The following is a 23,038-nucleotide window of genomic DNA, read 5'->3' on the forward strand; positions in this document are numbered from 1 at the left end:
GGAGAATGCATAAAGTTAGGTTATGTTAGGAGAGTACATTGACAATAGCTGTGTGTAATGTTTAGCGAATTCAAAGAAGGGCATCAACAGACAGAAAACTAGCTAGAATTATGCACTTACCTTTGACAATCTGCATCAGATGACACTCATAGGACATTATGTTATACAATACATGCATTTTTAGTTCCATCAAGTTCATATTTATATCCAAAAACAGCATTTACAGTCGCGGTGAAATTCAGAATTTTTTTCGGCTCGAATGCTCCCAGTGAATCCAGCATTACAAATCACGGAATTACTATTCGAAAACATTGGTAAATTATAATATTGTCATTCAAAGAATAATATATTATCATCTCGTAATTGCTACCGAATGGCCAGATCTCAAAATAACTTTACTGGGAAATCACATTTTGCAATAAACTGGGTACTATGCTAACAACAACAAGCTAAGCTATAAGCTAAGCTAAGCTATACAGTTAGCATTAGCATCATCTAATATCGATAATAACATTCTAAATATCCCCTTACCTTTGATTATCTCCATCAGAAGGCGCTGCCAGGGATCCCAGGTCCAGAACAAATGTGGTTTCTTTTGACAAAGTTCATAATTTATGTCCAAATAGTTAGCGTTCAGTAGGCTCCCACAAAATGAGGTGGGCAGTGTAAAGTCACGCCGAAAAGCTAAAAAAAACCTAGTAAATAATCTATTTACGTTTGTTCAAACATGTCAAACGTTGTTTAGCATTAATCTTTTGGTCCATTTTTAACGTGAAACATCAGTAAACATCAGTAATATTTTCACACAACCTATCAAGTGTCTAGAATAAACGATTATGACAAAGACACTCTTCTCAGATTTATGCGCAGGCGCAAAAAATGAAGTGATGACGTGTCAACTTACAAGCATTCTAATTCGGTCTGTATTCATCACAGATGCTTCAAACAACTTTATAAAGATCGTTGACATCTAGTGGAAGCCTTAGGAGTTGCGAACTGAATCCTTTCTCACTATGGTATCTATAAAACAATGACACTAAATAGTACAGTCACAAAATTCACATTTTTTTCAATCTATTTTTCACAGGTTTTTGCCTGCAATATGAGTTTTGTTATACTTACAGACACCATTCAAACTGTTTTAGAAAATTCAGAGTGTTTTCTATCCAAACCTGAACAATAATATGCATATTCTAGCTTCTGAGTTGGTGTAGGAGGCAGTTAAAAATGGGCACATATTTTTTTCCAAAATTCTCAATACTGCCCCCTAGCCCAAACAGGATAACATGCTCATATGAAAATAAATCTCAGCGGTGCCTCCAAATTTGTTACCCTTCCAATGAGCTTATCATATAAACTACAACGCGAAAAGTAAGGTTTACTTCACTTTTAATCATGTCAGCACAGGTGACAGCCGTTTACAGCTTTTCTTTAGTTTTTCATTCTTACTCTTTCCAATTCACTTAAACTATATTTCTTTATTTCCCATGGTGTCACGACTCCTGCCGAAGTCGGTTCCTCTTGTTCGGGCGGCGTTCGGTGGTCGACGTCACCGGTCTTCAAGCCATCACCGCTCCACCTTTCATTTCCCATTTGTTTTGTCTTGTTTTTCCACACACCTGGTTTACATCCCCTCATTACTCTACGTGTATATTATCCTGAGGTCCCCTCGTGTCTGTGTGTGGTATTGTTAGTTCGTTTTGTGTGTGACGCTACAGGCTAGTTTTGCGCCGGGTATTATGTTAACCCGTGGTTTTTGTATTTTGCACTATTTTGTGTATTTGTGCGCTCGCTTTTTCCTTGGGCCGGAGTGTTGTTACGCAGTTGCGTCCGGCTGTTTTCCTCTGCCTAATAAAGCGTGCCTGTTCACTCATCTCTGCTCTCCTGCACCTGACTTCCTTCGACCAGTTGCGCACACTCTGACAGAATACCACACCCTGCCTTATGGAGTCAGCAGGAGCAGGTACCCCTGATGTAGGGGTCGAGGAGCACGTCCGAGAGCACACGGCGATGCTCCACCATCTCGGCGCCGTTATGGACCGCGTCGTTCAGACGATGGACCGCTGGGAGAGACAGGGAGTCCCTCCAGCGCCTCCACCAGCACAACAGGGGTCGCCACTACTCGCCCCTCCTGTACCTGGTCCCAGTGGGATTCGTCTCGCTGTTCCCGGGGAGTATGATGGGACGGCGGCATGCTGCCAGGGTTTCCTGCTGCAGCTGGACCTGTACCGGCTCCTTCGGGACGTGAGAGGGTGTCCGCCCTCGTCTCGTGCCTCTCGGGGGAAAGCCCTGGAGTGGGCTAACGCCATGTGGGTAGAAGGAGATGCAGCGCTGGACCACTTCGAGGAGTTCACCCGCCGCTTCCGAGCAGTCTTCGACCACCCGCCCGAGGGTAGAGCGGCGGGTGAACGTCTCTTCCACTTGAGGCAGGGGACGAGGAGCGCCCAGGAGTTCGCCCTGGACTTTCGGACCCTGGCCCCAATACATGTGGGGGAAGAGGTGGCTGTCGAATATATGATTCTGATATGTACAGGTAATCTCATTGTGTGTGTGTGTGGGGGGGGGGGGTGTCCACATTTGTGTGCGTACTCTGAGGTGTGTTTGAATATGAATGAGCAGCAGTGTTGTGATGTGTCCTATCCCGTCCTTGCAGAGTGATCTTCCTTGGCCTCAGCACATGTCTCAGTGGCTCCTCCGTAGGAGGGAGGGGGACACCACCACGGGACAGACCCCACACTCATCGCTAGAGATCGAACTTCAGACTCCCTCCAAAACCACTGAACCCCTCAACACACGGAAAGAGATTAACATGCACAGCCTTAGAGGGAGCCGGAACAGGATAACTCCCTCCAAACTCACAAAGACACAGAGGAGGAGGAACTATCCAACACCCAGGGAGAGAGAACAAGTGACCTCAGTCGAACACAGCCAGAAAGAGGAGGTGGAAGAGGCATTAGATAGAGGAGGAGGCCATTCCTCCTGTTCATGTGAGCAAGAAAGAGCAGAAGGCTTCTGATCAGCCAAATGGCAGGCAGAGGGAGAGGTCATAGTGATTCACACCCACAGAGAGAAAGACAACCCACACAACCTCTTGGTTGAGATGAACCACACAGAGGTAGAGGCAGAGGGCCTTCAGGGCTAGCCAGACAGCCTGCCTGCTCTGATCCTCAAGTCAATTGTATTTAAATTCATGTTCATTAAAGATATGTATTCAAGAATTGAAAAGTCCCATTTACTTAATGATACTTTTTCGCTGTCTTCAACCCTCAAGAACCAGGGTGAGTCTGGGTCTCCCTTTTCCTGGGCAAACACAACTTGCATATCGTCATAGACTAGGCCGAAACGTTAATCTTTTAACCTTGCTTGAATAAAGCAATGCATTTTTTATAGTGAGCAAGAGTTGCGCTTTTTCCTTTTCTATGATCATTCAAGTTTTTGGTTGCACCTCAACTCAACGTTGGTTTCTGTTTATTTTATTTTTACAGGGACAGTGCACATTTATCAACGTTTCAGTTAAGCCAGTTAGCCAGCCGGCTAATTTTCAACCCCAGTCCCTGGGCAGGTTATTAAAAAACAATTACAAATAGACAATCATTGAGCAGTGAGCACACGCAGAGCAACATAGGACAAGCAAGACGTAGCATACAGACAGAGCAACATAGAACAAAAAAGCAACAAGACAAAATCCATTAAAGCAACAGTGTTTCCACACCTCACAAGCTACAGACAACATGGAAAGCGGCAATACACAGCTAGGGATTATGTTCACAAATATGATTGACGCCCACTTTTTTTGCACTATGTTTGAAGGCTGTCAAATTCTTGTCAGGAGGAGAATCACTTAGCCTTTCAACTAATTTTCAAATGATAGGATGCCTATTTAAAAACACTTTTTCCACATTTCAAGATAGCAGTTAGTTCAGTTTGATCTTATTAAAGACAGCTGTATCATTTTTTTATTCATTTTGACATATTGTTTGGGACCACTTTTTTTGCTCTGTTTGAAGGCTGTCAGCTTCTTCTCAGGAGGAGAATCACTTAGCCTTTCAACTAATTTTCAAATGATAGGATGCCTATTTAAAAACACTTTTTCAACATTTCAAGATAGCAGTTAGTTCAGTTTGATCTTATTAATCTTATTAAAGACAAATGAATCCACTGTGTCTGCCTTTCACTAGACACAGCGGCAGAATAAATTAAACTAGACATTTGTTTTCATCTCAAAACCAGAGAGCAACCGCTGTCCGGTGAAGTCCACACAAAGCTTATTGCATGTAACCAAACAGTTAGGTGACCTGCAGCACGGTCAAAGCAAAATATATGTTTCAGACATTTTAGGGACGACAAAACGACTATTGATTTAAAACGACACAGAGAGTTCAGCACCTACAGTTACGATCTGTCTTTAATTTTGCCCTTTTTTAAAACCATAAATTTGGATTAGCACAGCTAACACAGCTAGCACAGCTAACACAGCTAGCACAGCTAGCACAGCTAACGCAGCTAGCACAGCTAACACAGCTAGCACAGCTAACACAGCTAACACAGCTAGCACAGCCAACACAATCAAAGGAAGCCAAATGCTCACTGGCTTCCCTTGTCTTCAACGCTACGGGCAGCAACAATGTTATACTCTTTATGTCCAGACAGCATCAGACAGGACTGAGACAGACTGTTTCACTGTCCAGACAGCATCAGACAGGACTGAGACAGACTGTTTCACTGACCGGACAGCATCAGACAGGACTGAGACAGACTGTTTCACTGACCGGACAGCATCAGACAGGACTGAGACAGACTGTTTCACTGGCCAGACAGCATCAGACAGGACTGAGACTACCCCAAAGACAACGTGTGTGAAGCAAGAGCTTCCTGTGACAACCGGAAGTTGTTAAAAACAGCCTAGAGCTATTGTCATATGGCCACCTGCAGATAGTGAAAATTACGCAACTCAACCATGTGTCATTCAGTCAATTATTAAGGTAGAGACTTCTTAGTCAGGATTCTGTTTATGTCTACCCCAAAGACAACGTGTGTTGAGTAAGAACTTCCTGTGACAACCGGAAGTGGTTAAAAACAGCCTAGAGCTTTTGTCATATTTCAACATGACGGAGAGTAAAGTCAGTCAGGAGTCCCTGACCTTGTCTTTTCATTGGGTACTAATCGGTCAGCAGGTGTCGCTATTTTAAAAGGCAACTTTAAGGGTCATATATTGAGTCATGAAGCAGATAATACAGGGAGATGGATTATACTATTGGTAGATGTCAACCATGTTCAATTCATTGTTGTAAATACTTATGCTTCCAATAACAAGTCAAGTAACTGTATTTTATTTAGAGACATTGAGAGGAAAATAAGTAAAATTATGTCTAAATTCCCATTGGCCAAAGTAATATGGGGTGGAGATTTTAATACATGATAATCTAGATAGATGACCTCCTAAGGATAGCAATTCTGTTTGTGAGATAAGGAATATATGTCTAAGGTTAGGTGTTCTAGATATTTGGAGACATAAGAACCCAGATAAGATTATGTTTACATGGAGTACTAAAGATTTATCTATACAATCCCGTATTGATTTCTGGCTGATATCTGAAGATATGGCTGACAAGGTTGAAACAGTCTCGATTGAACCATCGATTTTAACAGACCACAAAGGGATCTCAATAAAGATAAATATGCATGGTTTGTCAACAAAAAAAGTTAGCAAAGGTTACTGGAAAATGAACAAGACTTTACTAGAGAAGGAAGTAGCAGGAATTAATGATAAATACTGGAATTGTGCCTGTGTTATGAATACGTTTGGAAGTTACTGGGAGCTAATGAAATTTGATTAAGGCTTTTGGCTATTTCAATGGGGAAAGAAATTGCTCGTGCCAAGAGAGAAAGAATATGACATCATAAAGGGAATAATGGATTATACTAAAAAAAGTTAACTAACTAATCAGGAATTACTGGAGCTATCATCATTGCAAATACAGTTAGACTGTATCTACGAGGAAAAGGCCCGGGGAACGTTTGTAAGGTCAAGACGAAAATGGATGGAAAAGGGAGAGAAAAATACAAAATATTTCTTTAATTTAGAAAAAAAGGCAGGCGAAAAGACTTCCATATGTAAATGAATGATTAATAATGCTCCCAATGAAAATCCAAAACAAATCTCTCAGCATGTTGCCCAGTTTTATCAGAATCTGTATACATCAGCCCAGCCAACTTCCAATATGGATCTTTTCTTAGACAATGTAGCAAACATTGCTAAGAAGATAGATAATGATTTCAGGGATTTTTGTGATGATGCGTTATCTGAAATTGAGATAAAAGACTGTATTAAAAGCCTTAAGGACAATAGGTCCCCTGGAAATGATGGTTATTAAGCAAGTTTTATAAAGCATTCAATGATAAATTGATTCCTTTCATTCTTGCTATGTTTCCAGAATCAATAGAAAAAGGGGAGTTACCGGCTTCCTTAAAGCAAGGTGTAATTACTTTGATTCCCAAACCTAATAAGGATACTCTTTATACAGACAACTGGCGACCCATTAGCCTGTTGAATAATGATGGGAAATTATTTGCCCTTGGATTTGCTAAGAGGTTGAAACGAGGCTTGCATCATATAATTGATGAACAATCTGGTTTTATGCATGCTCGACACATTAGTAATAACATCAGGTTGATCTTAGATATGATTGACTATAATGACCTCATCCTTGATGATAGTTTTCTTATGTTTGTTGATTTTTATAAAGCTTTTGACACTGTAGAAAATGAGTTTATGTTCAAAGCAATATGTTTTTTGGGGTTTGGTGACTATTTTTTGAAAGCAGTCCAAACTTTATATAGTGGTTGTACAAGCTCTGTAAAATTAGCTCGCGGGAGATCCCAAAGATTTGATATTGGCCGTGGCATTAGGCCCAATTAGTCCATTTGTATTTTTATTGGTTACTCAAATTATGGCCTTTCATATCAAAAAAGGGAATTTATGGTGTTTCAGCACTTGGCAAGGAATTTAAACTATGTCAGCTGGCTGATGATACCACCATATTTTTAAGAGACAGGAATGAGGTTTCTAAAGCAGTTTCCTGTACTGAAGACTTTTCCTTAGTTTCGGGTTTGAAAATTAATATCAATAAGTTAGTCTTATTTCCACTCAAGGATTGTGTTTTACAGGAAGTATATGGTATCCCAATTAAAGATAAGGTTACTTATCTTGAAATTGTTATATCCAAGGATGAAAAACAAAGGAGTGAATTGAACTTTAACTCCATTATTGAGAAAACAAAGAAGAAATTGAACCTCTGGTTGATGAGAGATATTTCGTTATACGGTTGGGTTTTATTTTCCAAAGCTGAAGGGTTATCCATATTGGTTTATGTCTCGTTATCACTTGGCTTACCCCCTAAAATTATAGAGGACTTAGATAAGATTCTTTATCATTTTATTTGGAGGAACAAGCCTCACTATCTACGAAAATATATTCTCACTAATACCCAAGAACAAGGTCTTGAGGTTTTAGATTTCAATACTCCAAATAATACTTTTAAAATAAATGTTAAAAAAAAATGGATTCTGAAGTATGTTAAGAACCAGAACAGTATTTGGAATGTTTTCCCTAAGTATTTATTTGACTCTGTTGGTGGTTTCGAATTTTGCTTCGATGTAATTTTGATATTGATAAAATCCCAGTAAAGTTGGCCAAATTCCATAAGCAGACAATTCTAGATTGGATGTTAGCGTATAAACACAAATACTTTTTATGGAACAAAGATATATGATTTAAAAATAAGTATTTTTTATAACTGGTTTGAGAATACAATTATTTTAGTTGGTCAGTTACTGAATAAGGATGGATATCTACTCTCATATGGGGAATTTCTTGATAAGTTTAAAATTCCAATTACCCCAAAAGAATATGCAATTGTTTTTGATGCGATTCCAAGGGGGGGGGGTTGTCTCCTTTAAATTCCTCTGTGGTTGATGTAACAGATTTACATGAAAATATATTCATTGGCATTGGTATTGGTAGAGCATGGTGTTTGCAACACCAGGGTTGTTGGTTCGATTCCCACGGGGGGCCAGCACAGAAAAAATAAATAAAAAATGTATGAAATGAAATGTATGCATTCACTACTGTAAGTCGCTCTGGATAAGATGACTAAAATGTAAATGTAAAATAAATGTAGTAATAAACAGATTAGGAATATTGTTTATGATACTACAATTCTCTCAGCAAGATTCTTTTGGTCAGATATCTATGGTGATATACAATGGGGGAAAGCATGGAAAATTGCTAACAAATATTGTATCAGTAACAAAGTAAAGGAAGTTTCATTTGAAATGTTACATAGAATTTATCCTGTGAAACATGTTTTGGAAAGATTCAAGCTGTCACGACCGTCGTATGAATAATTAGACCAAGGCGCAGCGTGAGTAGAGTTCCACATTTTAATAATAGTGAAACTTCCAAAAACAACAAAGCTATAACGATCGTGAAACACGTAGCGCACATAGGCACTCACACAAAACAATATCCCACATCGCAGGTGGGACAAAAAGGACACACTAAGTATGATCCCCAATAAGAGGTAACGATTATCAGCTGCCTCCAATTGGGAACCATATACACACACCAACATAGAAATATAATACCTAGAAACCCCCCTAGTCACGCCCTGACCTAAAACACCATAGAGAACCCCGAGGGCTCTCTATGGTCAGGGCGTGACACAAGCTGAATATTGAATATAACTGTGATTTCTGTGGAATGGAAAAGGAGACCATTTTGCATTTGTTTTTTACCTGTATTTATAGCAGAATGTTTTGGATTGACATACAGAATTTTGTTACAAAATAAATAGGGCCGGTTGTACTATTTAATGGTTTTGATATAATGATTTATTTCAGAAATTCTGACGTAGATAAAGATGTAGCATATTTAATTCAACTGCTAATAATACTAGGTACATTTCATATTCACAAATGCCAATGGCCTAATTCAAAACCTAACTTTTTTCACTTTATAAATGAGTTTAAACAATATGGCATCACTAACTATAATGAAAAACAAAAAGGCAATTAAAACTTGTAGTCTTAATGAATATGATTTGTTTGTTTAGGATTCCTGGCAATGTAAATAGTTTGTTAGTACGCTTGTTTGCATGTGACTATTCCTCTTTTGTTTGATGATATTTGTTAATAAAGAAAAGTAAAAAAGAGTGCCCTGTATAAGTTGAAGTCATATTGAACAACTACCAGAGAGAACCTTCTCTACATAGGAATTGCATACCATATTTTTTCCCATACATCAAAATAATACTTTATTGTCAATCAGCAATTACTTACTTAGATAAGGCCTCAACAAGGCCCCAGTTAATGGTTGAAAATAACTTATGTCAGTGCCAATGAGTTACACTGAGTGTATAAAATATTAAGATCACCTGCTCTTTCCATGACATATGCTGACCAGGTGAATCCAGGTTAACGCTATAATCCCTTATGGATGTCACTAGTTAAATCCACTTAAATAAGTATAGATAAAGAGGAGGAGAAAGGTTTAAAAAAATATTGTAAGGCTTGAGACAATTGAGACATGGATTGTGTATGTGTGCCATTTAAAGGGTGAATGGGCAAGACAAAATATTTACATGCCTTTCAACGGGGCATGGTTGTATGTGCCAGGGGTACCAGTTTGTGTCAAGAACTGCAATGCTGCTGGGTTTTTTACGCTCAACAGTTTCCCGTGTGTATGAAGAATGGTTCACCACTCAAAAGACAATTTGACACAACTGTGGGAAGCATTGGAGTCAACATGGGCCAGCATCCCTGTGAATGTGTTGTACACTCAGTACATTAATAGTATTGGTACCGTGTTCTTGCCGTAACCTGTAAAGCTGGAGCAGCCTGCGAGGCAGGGGGAGGTGTAGGTGATGCCATTGTCTGAACACACAGGGTCCCACTCCCCAGCCAAGCAGGAGCAGTCTCTGTTACACTCTGACAACAGGCTGCCATCGTACACCAGGGGACCTGGGGGACAGAGAAAATGGCTGGTAATAATGATGTTTAAATAATTGTGTCTGAACTATCATTGACATAGGCACAGTGACAAAACAGCCAGGAATCCTGGCTCAGTAACAACCATACTGTATATTCCCACAAGAGGGAGCCCAGGAAGAGGCCCATGTGTGTTTTGGTCTAACTCTCCCTCATATTCCACTGATCAAAACTTTTGTTTTTATCAACCCACACACCCCCCAACCAACCAACCAACCAATCAGATGTCATATTTACCCGTTGTAGGACACGGTCAGACCAGCCACCTTAACGTTGTCACACTTAGCGCCAGACTGCAGAAGGAGGAGGTGGTAGGCCATGAAGGAGGTGACGAAAGACAGCTGGGCTCCAGACACAACGCCAAGCTTATACCTCTTCATCAGTAGACCTCCCAGGAATATCCCCACCGCACCCACAGGCAGGTTCACCTCACCTGGAAAAGTTATACTCACACGTCTTTAGTGCTGCCAGTGTGCTGGAGTTTCATTTCCACTCATGTTCAACAAACCTACAGGGGATGGGAGAAAACAAAAAAAATAGAATTTAATGCCATTCAACATCAATACTGACAGGATGGAACATTTCAGTTGGAGCATGTCCATGTTTCTATGGCTTCGTTAAGACAGGCAGCCCAATTCAGTAGTTTTTTTGAGTAATTGGTATTTTGACCAATCAGATATGCTCTGAAAAAGAGCTGATGCGAAAATATGTAATGTGATTGGTCAAAAGATCAATTAGTGGAAAAAATATCATAATTGGGCTGCCTGTCTAAACGCATCCCTTGTCTCTCTGTCTCTGACCCAAACCTCAGTCCTTGCATCGATTACAGAGGGCTGAAAAGGATTACGATCAAGAATCGTTACCCCCTACCCGATGTCCGCCACCTTGGAGTTGGCCCTAGGAGCCCAATTCTTCACCAAACTGGACCTCCGCAACGCTTAAAATCTGGTGAGAATCAGGGAGGGAGATGAGTGGAAAACTGCCTTTAACACCCCTAGTGGTCACTGAGTATTTAGTCATGACCTTCGGAATATCGAACTCACCGGCATTCTTTCAAGCATTGATCAATGACACTCTTAGGGATATGTTGAATGTGTTCGTCTTTGTTTACCTCGACGACATCCTGATCTTCTCCAAAAACCCTTCCGGAACACATTCGGCCCTGTCCCACCTCACTCAAGCAGGTTTTTGCTGGAATCTCGAGGCTGACAGGGCATTCATAGAGCTCAAGGGACGTTTCAACTCCGGACCCATCCTCGTTCATCCTGATCCTACTCGTCCCTTTGTGGTAGAGGTGGACGCCTCGGACACCGGAGCTGGTGCGGTCCTTTCACAGCGGAACGAGGAGGACAAGAAACTGCACCCATGCGCTTTAATTTTTATTTTTACTAAAAATGGCATATCAGTTTGGATACTAGGCTGCAACAACATAGCAGCACATAAAACAATGTTAGGGCTTTGACAGTAGAGTCATGGACAAACGCCAGTCAATCAATTAATAGGAACAACTAGAAAACTGGACAGTATTGAGAGCAGACTCTGAACCACAAGAAAAACGGATCATACTGTAGTCTGTATCTAGTTTTTACTACATGAATTCTCAAGCAACTCAATGTTATTGTTGATACCCATCTCAAAGCTGCAGTCTATGAGTCCGATGAGAGAGCTGGACAGGTCAAAGTGTCTCTCTGAGTGATGGCACACTTCATGTAGGTCCCTGACAGAGCTTTGGTGAAGGAGGCGAACGACAGGGCCACGATGAACTGCTGACAAACACAAGAGACAGAACATTAGTGTGTGTTTGTCCGTGTGTATGTGCATGCGTGGATGCGTGTGCAGACAGAGTGCATGTGTAGCTGAGGTGGCCTGCAAAAGTAAAAAGAACGGACACAAGTTTACGTCTGCAAAGTTCTGGCGCTTTCTTTATTCTGAAGAATGTTTTTTTCCTCTTGTTCAATTGTCTATTTTCTTGTTAGTACTTTGAAAATATTCACATCAAACAAGTGCACATTTTAAATTACACAACATAAATGCACTTTACCTAAAGCACAACTCAAAAATGTTCCACAAATAACCCTGTCTTAGTGTATGGTTTCACATGAAAACCACAATGTATTTCACCTTCATACAATAGAAACACCTATATATGAAAACATAACTGAATGTTTTTCTATATACCGCTACCTCTATAGAAAACTGACAACAATACATTCAGCTTTAAGATAGTGGCACCTCCAGAAAATCGTCTCTCACACTGTATGCACTAAAAGTCCACCAGACTGAGCGTGCTCGGCCAGTTTACCAGCTAGTGAGCACAATTTTACACAAAAAAAACAATAACATGTAAAACCAACTCAGAAATCCCTAACAAATGGATTATTTATCTAAAAATCTCCTAGACAAAATCCAGTACAAGTAAGCTACTCAGTAAACATAGTCTCTGTGACTCGTAAATCGTTTTTTACCTCAGCTAGCATCAAGCTAACATATACTCTCACTCAATGTAAATCACATTCTTCTCTCACTCAGTTCGACACAAAGCCAAAACAAGACCTTTCCTAACGTGATAATACCTTGACAGAGTTGTTAAATAGCATGTTATTACATATTGTGTATATATTTGAACGTTTGGAAGTTCTGTTACATACCTGTAATAGTAAAAAGAACAGACCCAGTTTAGCTCAGTAAAGTTCTGATCCTTATTCAGCAGAATGGTGAGCGCTTGGCCAGAACTTGCTGTTTCTCCTGCTACAACAGTGCAACAGCGCCATCTATTGGCCTGATGGACTGCTAACGCTAAAGTATTTAGAAAATGCAATTTAGATGAATTAAGACAAATACATAAACAAATTGGGGGGGAAATGAATAATAAAGGATTGTCCGTTTTTAGTGACTTTGTTTTCAACCCATTACACAAGCACAACCGTACATGTGCATTTTAAAGCATTATTAAGAACCTTGAGTGTGGAACTGCAGGGCGTTTGGTGGCCTGCTTGTCAGGGACACACAGTTCCTGTTGGCTGGTCAGCTTCGCTCTGTCCTCTGCTGAATCACCCATCCTATCCAGTCAGATACGCAAAAACCACATCAATTTCACATGTGAACACGGGAAGTGTTCCAAAAACATGTTTTCATGTAATCTTATGTGAAGATAATGTGATAACATGTAAAGCAACATGTGATTACATTAAACTACACTTGTGAAAATGTGATTTTCGCATGATTTTCACATGGTTTTCACATGATTTCACATAAAATGTCAGTTGAAATCATGTGGTTTTTCTGTAAGGGCAGGAATATAAGATGCATTTTGATGTTATGTTTGATGTTACATGGTCTTGAAAATGCAATGTTCTTTGAGGTTCTTCCATGTTCCTTTCCATGTATTTTCCATTTTACTTTCCCTCAGTCCTTTTCACTTTCCTTGGCAAAACAAGCTCTGTCTCCAGTCAAGACTTATTCAGAGCCACCATGAATTGAAAGCAGCTTCTGACAGATTTTAAACCATTGAACAAATAGTTTTATAATGAAGAGTAGACCCTACTAAACACCCTTGATTCTTTACACACACATTGAAAGCCAAAAATCTCAAATTTGGACTCATCAGACCAAAGGATAGATTTCCACCAGTCTAAGGTCCATTGCTCGTGTTTCTTGGCCCAAGCAAGTCTTCTTATTATTGGTGTCCGTCCATAAGTAGTGGTTTCAATGGAGCAATTCGACCATGAAGAACTTCATGGCTACTTCGAAGAATCTCAAATATAAAATATATTTGGATTTGTTTAACACTTTTTTGATTATTAGATGATTCCAATTGTGCTATTTCATAGTTTTGATGTCTTCACTATTATTCTAAAATATATAAAATTGTAAAAATAAAGAAAAACCCTTAAATGAGTAGGTGTGTCCAGACGTTTGACTGGTACTGTATATAGTGTGATATTGCAAATATGGAACAATCCAGGGGTGCAAAGCTCTTGGAGACTTACCCAGAAAGACTCACAGCTTTAATCGCTGCCAAAGGTGATTCTAACATGTATTGTGAATACTTATGTAAATTAGATATTTATGTTTTTCATTTTCAATACATTTGAAAAAAATTCAAAAAACATGTTTTCACCTTGTCATTATGGGGTTTTGTCTGTAGCTGGGTGAGATGATAAAAAAAACTATAATTTAATCCATTTGGAATTCAGGCTGTAAGAAAACAAAATGAGGAATAAGTTAAGGGGTATGAACACTTTCTGAAGGCACTGTATATCTGCAAGAAAGTGATAAATGAGCGACTCTTTGAAAGGGGGTCATATAAACATTGCCTTATTTAAAAAATAATGCTAAAATGCTATAATCGGCATAGTTTCTCAGACCAAATCTTCATTCTGTAAAATAAAGTAAAATACACGCTACAGGGAATGCAAAAAAAAAATGGCTTCTGCAAAGCACATATACATTGTCCAATCAACATCCACACATTGATTTCATTCTTCGGGTCTTCATTCAAACACAAACACTCTTGGAATAACATGCTCTTTCAGTGTCTTGTTGCAGGTTGTGCAATGTTCAAAAGCGTGTGAGGGATTAGCATGAATGTGTGTGTATGTGTGTGGGGTCAAGTTTGGACGGTCGTACATATGCAAATAGCCGAGATTGTATATATATATATATGTATAATTGAAACTGACTTATCAAACTACACTGTACAGCTTTAGTGTGTCTGTGCATCATAGGTACAACTGTAAGCAATTCAGTTCTCAGATGTCTGTTTAATGTGAGAAACAAAATGAAAAAGCACCTGTTAGACCATTACAATGCGGACTGTCATGCATTTTTACTATTACCAACAAGACGACGAAGTGATACGTGCCATGGAGACTTATAACGGATACTTTCCCAACACCAAAAGTTCCCACGCTGAGCGATATTGTTTACTACACTATTATGCATACAATTCAAGTCATACGTTTATTGTCATTCATACTCTTATTTGTAACCGAATATCTTTGCAAAAGTGTTCATTGTGTCAATTCAGAGCTCGGAAATATTGGAATAATGTGCTTAAGGGGACTGACACTCAAGGCGCACAACAGGATAACACAACAACCACATTTTCAATTGACAATCATTGCTTTAAATGGATGTGGTCAATAGATTTGTAAAGGCATATATAAACAATGTATTTAACTTGCAAACCAAGGTTGGACTGGTAGGTCTATGCAACATGCACCTGGATAATCATGTCATGAATCGGGACGGGCTCCTACGTCCTCATATACACATTATGACATAATAAAGAGCTTAATCTTTCACGAAATAAAGACATAGAAGCATACCCAATTATACAGGTTCTACACATTCCATTTCTCCATGGCAATAGAATGTAAACATTCTATTTTGCGCCAAACATCGCCTGCAACTCAATTCTAAGTGCAGCATATTGGACGACAACACAGTCATTGATCATTCGCGACTTTAAGTCATTCCTGTTATCTCTAGAGCATCCCGTATATCTATAGTGCTGCATTTCTTCCCCATCTTACCATGGATAGGGTTTGGTGCATTCCGGAGTTCACTTATGGTCCCACAAAGGTAATCTTAGGATAAATTCATTTTAGCATAGTGTAAATGCCTGTGCATAATGTGCATAACAAAGCATCATTATTTTCATTATCTTCAAAGGAATTCTGTAGAAGCAGCCTTTATTTTCAGACTCTGCAGGCCTGCTGGGAGGAAACATATTACAATAAACAGGTAAGATTCATCCCACAAAAACATAAACAACAGAAAGAGAGTTGTATTTCAAGACAGTTTAGAGAAGTTGGTCATAAGAGTTCTTAATATCACTTGCAAATTGTCAGGCATGAGTAGTGGTGAAATGTTGCGAGAGGCCCTTCTGAAAGCACATGATATGGTATTTCGTGGCATGGTCTCACACCTTACCTCATCTTGCAGAAGAAGCTCATGGTCCATTATCTGCTGCTCCAGAGTCAAGGCCAGGTCCCGCCCCATGTCACCACGGAGCACATGAGCAACTGGCTGGTGTCTCAGGGCAAAAAATCCCTTAGGGAGAGGTGAGCGCCACGTCAGCACTCACCTTCACTGCCATTCCCTGCCACCAGCAGCACTAAAGGAGGTGTGGGTAAAATAAACAACAGAAAAATCACAAGCCAGGAAAGTTGAATTGCTCTGTGTTTTATTTGAAGGGTGTGGAAGGAAACCCTGGAGGAGGGAAACGACCTCGCTCGGCTGGTAAGAGAATGAGAGTTAGAGACATACTACAAGTTAGTGAGCTCTTTACTAGCCTTTCAACAACGAGTTAGCACAGCAGGATAGATCTGTTGTGAAATTACACTAATGGGACTTCCTGTTTCATACTGCAGGCCTGGGAAGTAAACACTTGCCTAAAAATGATGGACATAGAGCACGAGGCTTTCTGCAAGCTCCGCCGCTCCATGCATGCTCCAAGTCCAGGGCGAACTCCTGGGCGCTCCTCGTCCCCTGCCTCAAGTGGAAGAGACGTTCACCCGCCGCTCTAACCTCGGGCGGGTGGTCGAAGACTGCTCGGAAGCGGCGGGTGAACTCCTCGAAGTGGTCCAGCGCTGCATCTCCTTCTACCCACATGGCGTTAGCCCACTCCAGGGCTTTCCCCCGAGAGGCACGAGACGAGGGCGGACACCCTCTCACGTCCCGAAGGAGCCGGTACACGTCCTGCTGCAGCAGGAAACCCTGGCAGCATGCCGCCGTCCCATCATACTCCCCGGGAACAGCGAGACGAATCCCACTGGGACCAGGTACAGGAGGGGCGAGTAGTGGCGACCCCTGTTGTGCTGGTGGAGGCGCTGGAGGGACTCCCTGTCTCTCCCAGCGGTCTATCGTCTGAACGACGCGGTCCATAACGGCGCCGAGATGGTGGAGCATCGCCGTGTGCTCTCGGACGCGCTCCTCGACCCCTACAACAGGGGTACCTGCTCCTGCTGACTCCATAAGGCAGGGTGTGGTATTCTGTCAGAGTGTGCGCAACTGGTCGAAGGAAGTCAGGTGCAGGAGAGCAGAGATGAGTGAACAGGCACGCTTTATTAGGCAGAGGAAAACAGCCGGACGCAACTGCGTAACAACACTCCGGCCCAAGGAAGAAGCGAGCGCACAAATACACAAAATAGTGCAAAATACAAAAACCACGGGTTAACATAATACCCGGCGCAAAACTAGCCTGTAGCGTCACACACAAAACGAACTAACAATACCACACACAGACACGAGGGGACCTCAGGATAATATACACGTAGAGTAATGAGGGGATGTAAACCAGGTGTGTGGAAAAACAAGACAAAACAAATGGGAAATGAAAGGTGGAGCGGCGATGGCTTGAAGACCGGTGACGTCGACCACCGAACGCCGCCCGAACAAGAGGAACCGACTTCGGCAGGAGTCGTGACACCATGGGAAATAAAGAAATATAGTTTAAGTGAATTGGAAAGAGTAAGAATGAAAAACTAAAGAAAAGCTGTAAACGGCTGTCACCTGTGCTGACATGATTAAAAGTGAAGTAAACCTTACTTTTCGCGTTGTAGTTTATATGATAAGCTCATTGGAAGGGTAACAAATTTGGAGGCACCGCTGAGATTTATTTTCATATGAGCATGTTATCCTGTTTGGGCTAGGGGGCAGTATTGAGAATTTTGGAAAAAAAATTGTGCCCATTTTTAACTGACTCCTACACCAACTCAGAAGCTAGAATATGCATATTATTGTTCAGGTTTGGATAGAAAACACTCTGAATTTTCTAAAACAGTTTGAATGGTGTCTGTAAGTATAACAAAACTCATATTGCAGGCAAAAACCTGTGAAAAATAGATTTAAAAAAATGTGAATTTTGTGACTGTACTATTTAGTGTCATTGTTTTATAGATACCATAGTGAGAAAGGATTCAGTTCGCAACTCCTAAGGCTTCCACTATATGTCAACGATCTTTATAAAGTTGTTTGAAGCATCTGTGATGAATACAGACCGAATTAGAATGCTTGTAAGTTGACACGTCATCACTTCATTTTTTGCGCCTGCGCATAAATCTGAGAAGAGTGTCTTTGTCATAATCGTTTATTCTAGACACTTGATAGGTTGTGTGAAAATATTACTGATGTTTACTGATGTTTCACGTTAAAAATGGACCAAAAGATTAATGCTAAACAACGTTTGACATGTTTGAACAAACGTAAATAGATTATTTGCTAGGTTTTTTTTTGCTTTTCGGCGTGACTTTACACTGCCCACCTCATTTTATGGGAGCCTACTGAACGCTAACTATTTGGACATAAATTATGAACTTTGTCAAAAGAAACCACATTTGTTCTGGACCTGGGATCCCTGGCAGCGCCTTCTGATGGAGATAATCAAAGGTAAGGGGATATTTAGAATGTTATTATCGATATTAGATGATGCTAATGCTAACTGTATAGCTTAGCTTATAGCTTAGCTTGTTGTTGTTAGCATAGTACCCAGTTTATTGCAAAATGTGATTTCCCAGTAAAGTTATTTTGAGATCTGGCCATTCGGTAGCAATTACGAGATGATAATATATTATTCTTTGAATGACAATATTATAATTTACCAATGTTTTCGAATAGTAATTCCGTGATTTGTAATGCTGGATTCACTGGGAGCATTCGAGCCGAAAAAAATTCTGAATTTCACCGCGACTGTAAATGCTGTTTTTGGATATAAATATGAACTTGATGGAACTAAAAATGCATGTATTGTATAACATAATGTCCTATGAGTGTCATCTGATGCAGATTGTCAAAGGTAAGTGCAGAATTCTAGCTAGTTTTCTGTCCGTTGATGCCCTTCTTTGAATTGGCTAAACATTACACACAGCTATTGTCAATGTACTCTCCTAACATAACCTAACTTTATGCATTCTCCGTAAAGCCTCTGAAAATCGGACAGCGTGGTTAGATTTAGGAGATATATCTTTCAAATGGAGGAAAATAGTTGATTATTTGATTATTTGAAATGATTACTCTTGCAGTTTTGAATTCCCCGCCATGGTCACATGACAATGAATCCCAATACCGGGATAAGATCCTGCCTATCCTGCCTATCCTGTCCCAAGTGAAAAGATTCCTGATGCAGGGTTGGCCTCCTGTCATAGAGGATGATGGACTAAGACCTTATGCAAAGCGCAAAACTGAGCTGAGTGTGCAGGATGGCTGCATACTCTGGGGGTCCAGAGTGGTTGTTCCACCCCCTGGCCGTGCACAAGTCATGGATGAGGTCCATGAGGCTCACCCGGGTGCCTCCCGGATGAAAAGTTTAGCCAGATCTTACATCTGGTGGTCTAACATGGATCAGGAGGTAGAAGACAAAGTTAAATCATGTTCTGAGTGCCAGATCAACCAGAAGATGGCGCCGCCCGCGCCACTACATCTGTGGGAGTGGCCTGACCACCCATGGTCCAGGCTGCATATAGATTTTGCAGGCCCTTTCATGGGTCACATGTTCCTTGTCATGGTGGACGCACACTCCAAGTGGCTGGAGGCGCACATCATGAGCAACATCACAGCGACCACAACCATCGAAAAGCTTTGGCAGGTGTTTTCAACCCATGGTCTGCTGGACTCTCTGGTGTCCGACAACGCAACAACGTTTACCTGTGATTTGTTCCAAGAATTCATGCGGAGAAACGGGATCCGCCATGTCCGCAGCGCCCCGTTTCACCCGGCCTCAAACGGCTTAGCGGAGTGGGCTGTGCAGACACTGAAAGAGGGGCTCAAAAGGATGACTGGGGGAACCATCACTACTAAGCTCTCTCGGTTCTTGTTCCAGTACCGCATCACGCCACAATCAACAACAGGACAGGCTCCAGCGGTGATGTTAATGGGCAGAAGGCCAAAAGCTCACCTGGATCTACTGCGTCCGAACATCAGAGCACGAGTGGAACGGAAGCAGGAGAAACAAAAAGAGAGACATGACCACCACGCAAGGGAGAGACAGTTAAAACCCAATGACATTGTCTACATCCGCAACTTCACAAGCAGCCAACGCTGGTTGCCAGGTATCATTCTGAGTCAGAGTGGTCCCGTCTCCTTTGTGGTCAAACTGACTGATGGTCGAGTCATGCGCAGACACCAGGACCATCTCCGCTTGCGCTATGACAAAGACAAGACCATGTTTTCAGACGGAACAGCTGTGGGTGGTAGTGTACAAGTTGAAATCCCACAGGAAACAGCATCTGAGGAACAGGGGCATTCAGTGGTTCCAGCAGAGGGTGATGGACATTCTCTCACAAACACCCAACCCGCTCCTGTGCCCTCAGACCCAGCTCCACTGTGACACGCCTTACCTGTGTCTCGTAGCACACCAGGAGTACTGTGCAGATCACAGCGTAGTCACAAGCCTCCTGAAAGACTAACTCTGTAGTTGAGACTGAGAGACTCGTGGTGTTAGTGTTTGTTTGGAGCAGCAGACCTAGTTGAAAAGAAATAAGGACTGTCATTTTATTGTTGTTGTTTTGGCTACATTTACGGTAACATCAGCAGAAGTTCTACAGTGTGGTGTAGTAAAGAGAAGAAAACACTAATGTGGTTTACTTGTTAACCTTATGTTTTCCTTACAGGGGGGGATTTAAATTGAGGGGGGAGAAGTGTTATAGTGTGGACACTATATAAATAATTACATGGTTATTATTGGCATTAACCTTGACCTTTCCCCTTTGATGATGTCATCACCAAGAGTGAGTTCTGTGCAATGTGATTCTACTACCGGCTGAGTGGGCTATATAGTTCTGTTATATTTGTACCGTTTGTACCTGGCAATACACCTTTAGGTTTGGGTTGAAAGTAAAGGAAAGTAATATCGAAATGCGTGTGGGCATTCCTTGTCAAGTTACTACAGAGCACCAGCCCATATTCCTGGAACGGACAACGAGTGGGAGACATTGGGAGAGCAGCTAGCTAGCTAACGTTAGCAGGCTAACCACCTAACGGAGTGTAGCTATCTTGCCATTGCCTGCATTGTCGTTGTTGCCACGTGAGCAGGACAATATGAGTCGAGAGAGGGAAATGTTGTTGGATGAAATCGAACAGAGTTTATGGACTTTAACTGAGGACAATTTACGGCACTTGCGTGTACGTTGTGGAATAGGAGGTGTAGATGACTGAAGTAAAAGGAAAGAGCCATCGCGCTTTGCGATGCAAATTGATGGAAGATTACTGTGAGAAGGAGGATTTAATGGAATCAGAGGATGAGGGAATGTCTTGGCTGCTTCAACTGAAAGGCGAAATCAAAGGAATGTCGGACTCTGAGGATACTGTGAAAGTCTGCCTACAAGTCCCAGCCAGTCGGCGACAGCGAACCCAGCGGAGAGACGGGAGCTGCGGCAGAACGAAAAGAAGAGGGAGGGGCTCCTCAGCCCAGCAGAGAAGTGGTCTCAGCTCCAGAAAGGCACCCACCACAGAGAGAGAATGGAGTGAGTATGTCCAGTTAGAAAGACTTTAAAATTCATGGACAGATCGGAGATCAAAATCAAAAAGATAAGCTCAGCTTCAGCAGCCTAGAACATCATATTGAAAATGGACGGAGAAAAGGATACCATGAATTAGAAATCATAGAAGCAGTAATCAGAGCTGTGAGCCCAGGGCTTAAGATGAGGAGTTATCTGGGGGACACATATCTTGAGGACACATTATGCAGAGAGGGATGCTACTGAACTGTATCACAAGTTGACTAAAGCAACACGGCCTTGGACTTCCTAGTCCGAGTCTTTAACCTGAGACAGAAAGTGTTATCAGCCTCAGCTCGTGCCCAAGCAGGACTGAAATATGGCACAGTTAGTCAAGAGTCAATGCCTGCAGGCCATTGTTACAGGATTAACAAATGATAATGTCAGGGCAGAGATGAGAGTGCATCTCCAGAATATTAACACTAGTGATGAACTGTTGCTTGAGAAAATGCAAATTGCCCAGGGCAATGAAAGCGAACGCATGCAAAAGGCCAGGATTTCCCGTAAGTTCACACTCACACGAGTGAACGAAGTATAGAGTGAGGATAACCGGGATAGAGGAAAGGAATGTGAAGAGGCAGAGCCCTCACAGACCACAGTCCGAAAACAAAATAAATATATTGCTCAAAAAAATAAAGGGAACACTAACACAACACAATGTAACTCCAAGTCAATCACACTTCTGTGAAATCAAACTGTCCACTTAGGAAACAACACTGATTGAAAATAAATTTCACATGCTGTTGTGCAAATGGAATAGACAACAGGTGGACATTATAGGCAATAAGCAAGACACCCCTAATAAAGGAGTGGTTCTGCAGGTGGAGACCACAGACCGCTTCTCAGTTCCTATGCTTCCTGGCTGATGTTTTGGTCACTTTTGAATGCTGGCGGTGCTTTCACTCTAGTGGTAGCATGAGACGGAGTCTACAACCCACACAAGTGGCTCAGGTAGTGCAGCTCATCCAGGATGGCACATCAATGCGAGCTGTGGCAAGAAGGTTTGCTGTGTCTATCAGCGTAGTGTCCAGAGCATGGAGGCGCTACCAGGAGACAGGCCAGTACATCAGGAGACGTGGAGGAGGCCGTAGGAGGGCAACAACCCAGCAGCAGGACCGCTACCTCCGCCTTTGTGCATAGAGGAGCACTGCCAGAGCCCTGCAAAATGACCTCCAGCAGGCCACAAATGTGCATGTGTCTGCTCAAACGGTCAGAAACAGACTCCATGAGGGTGGTTTGAGGGCCCGACGTCCACAGGTGGGGGTTGTGCTTACAGCCCAACACCGTGCAGGACGTTTGGCATTTGCCAGAGAACACCAAGATTGGCAAATTCGCCACTGGCGCCCTGTGCTCTTCACAGATGAAAGCAGGTTCACACTGAGCACATGTGACAGACGTGACAGAGTCTGGAGACGCCGTGGAGAACGTTCTGCTGCCTGCAACATCCTCCAGCATGACCAGTTTGGCGGTGGGTCAGTCATGGTGTGGGGTGG

The 23,038-nt window shown here is 41.8% G+C and overlaps 1 protein-coding gene and 2 long non-coding RNA genes across 8 annotated transcripts; 2 read left to right on the plus strand and 1 right to left on the minus strand.

Moving 5' to 3' along the window:
- Positions 1-9,929: 9,929 nt before the first annotated feature.
- Positions 9,930-13,697, minus strand: LOC115149660 (uncharacterized). Of its 6 annotated transcripts, none has more exons than XR_003866911.1 (6): positions 13,005-13,697; positions 12,696-12,843; positions 11,676-11,813; positions 10,918-11,404; positions 10,285-10,555; positions 9,930-10,020 (listed from the first exon to the last, which is right to left on the minus strand). It is a non-coding gene; the product is annotated as an uncharacterized LOC115149660 (long non-coding RNA). The 6 variants fall into 6 exon arrangements; XR_003866915.1 differs by lacking the exon at positions 13,005-13,697 and having other exon boundaries at positions 10,918-10,992; positions 11,091-11,404; positions 12,696-12,891; XR_003866913.1 differs by having other exon boundaries at positions 10,848-11,404; positions 12,696-13,697.
- Positions 13,698-15,715: 2,018 nt separating this feature from the next.
- On the plus strand, positions 15,716-16,452 carry LOC115149664 (uncharacterized). The gene is made up of 2 exons (XR_003866919.1): positions 15,716-15,795; positions 15,997-16,452. It is a non-coding gene; the product is annotated as an uncharacterized LOC115149664 (long non-coding RNA).
- Positions 16,453-19,080: 2,628 nt separating this feature from the next.
- On the plus strand, positions 19,081-20,400 carry LOC115149568 (uncharacterized protein K02A2.6-like). Its single transcript, XM_029692525.1, has 2 exons — positions 19,081-20,049; positions 20,361-20,400. Exons 1-2 carry the CDS (start codon positions 19,172-19,174, stop codon positions 20,398-20,400), a joined length of 918 nt encoding a protein of 305 aa, XP_029548385.1. The 5' UTR covers positions 19,081-19,171.
- Positions 20,401-23,038: the final 2,638 nt, after the last annotated feature.

This window comes from Salmo trutta, chromosome 15 (assembly GCF_901001165.1).
Source record: "Salmo trutta chromosome 15, fSalTru1.1, whole genome shotgun sequence".
NCBI lineage: Eukaryota > Metazoa > Chordata > Actinopteri > Salmoniformes > Salmonidae > Salmo > Salmo trutta.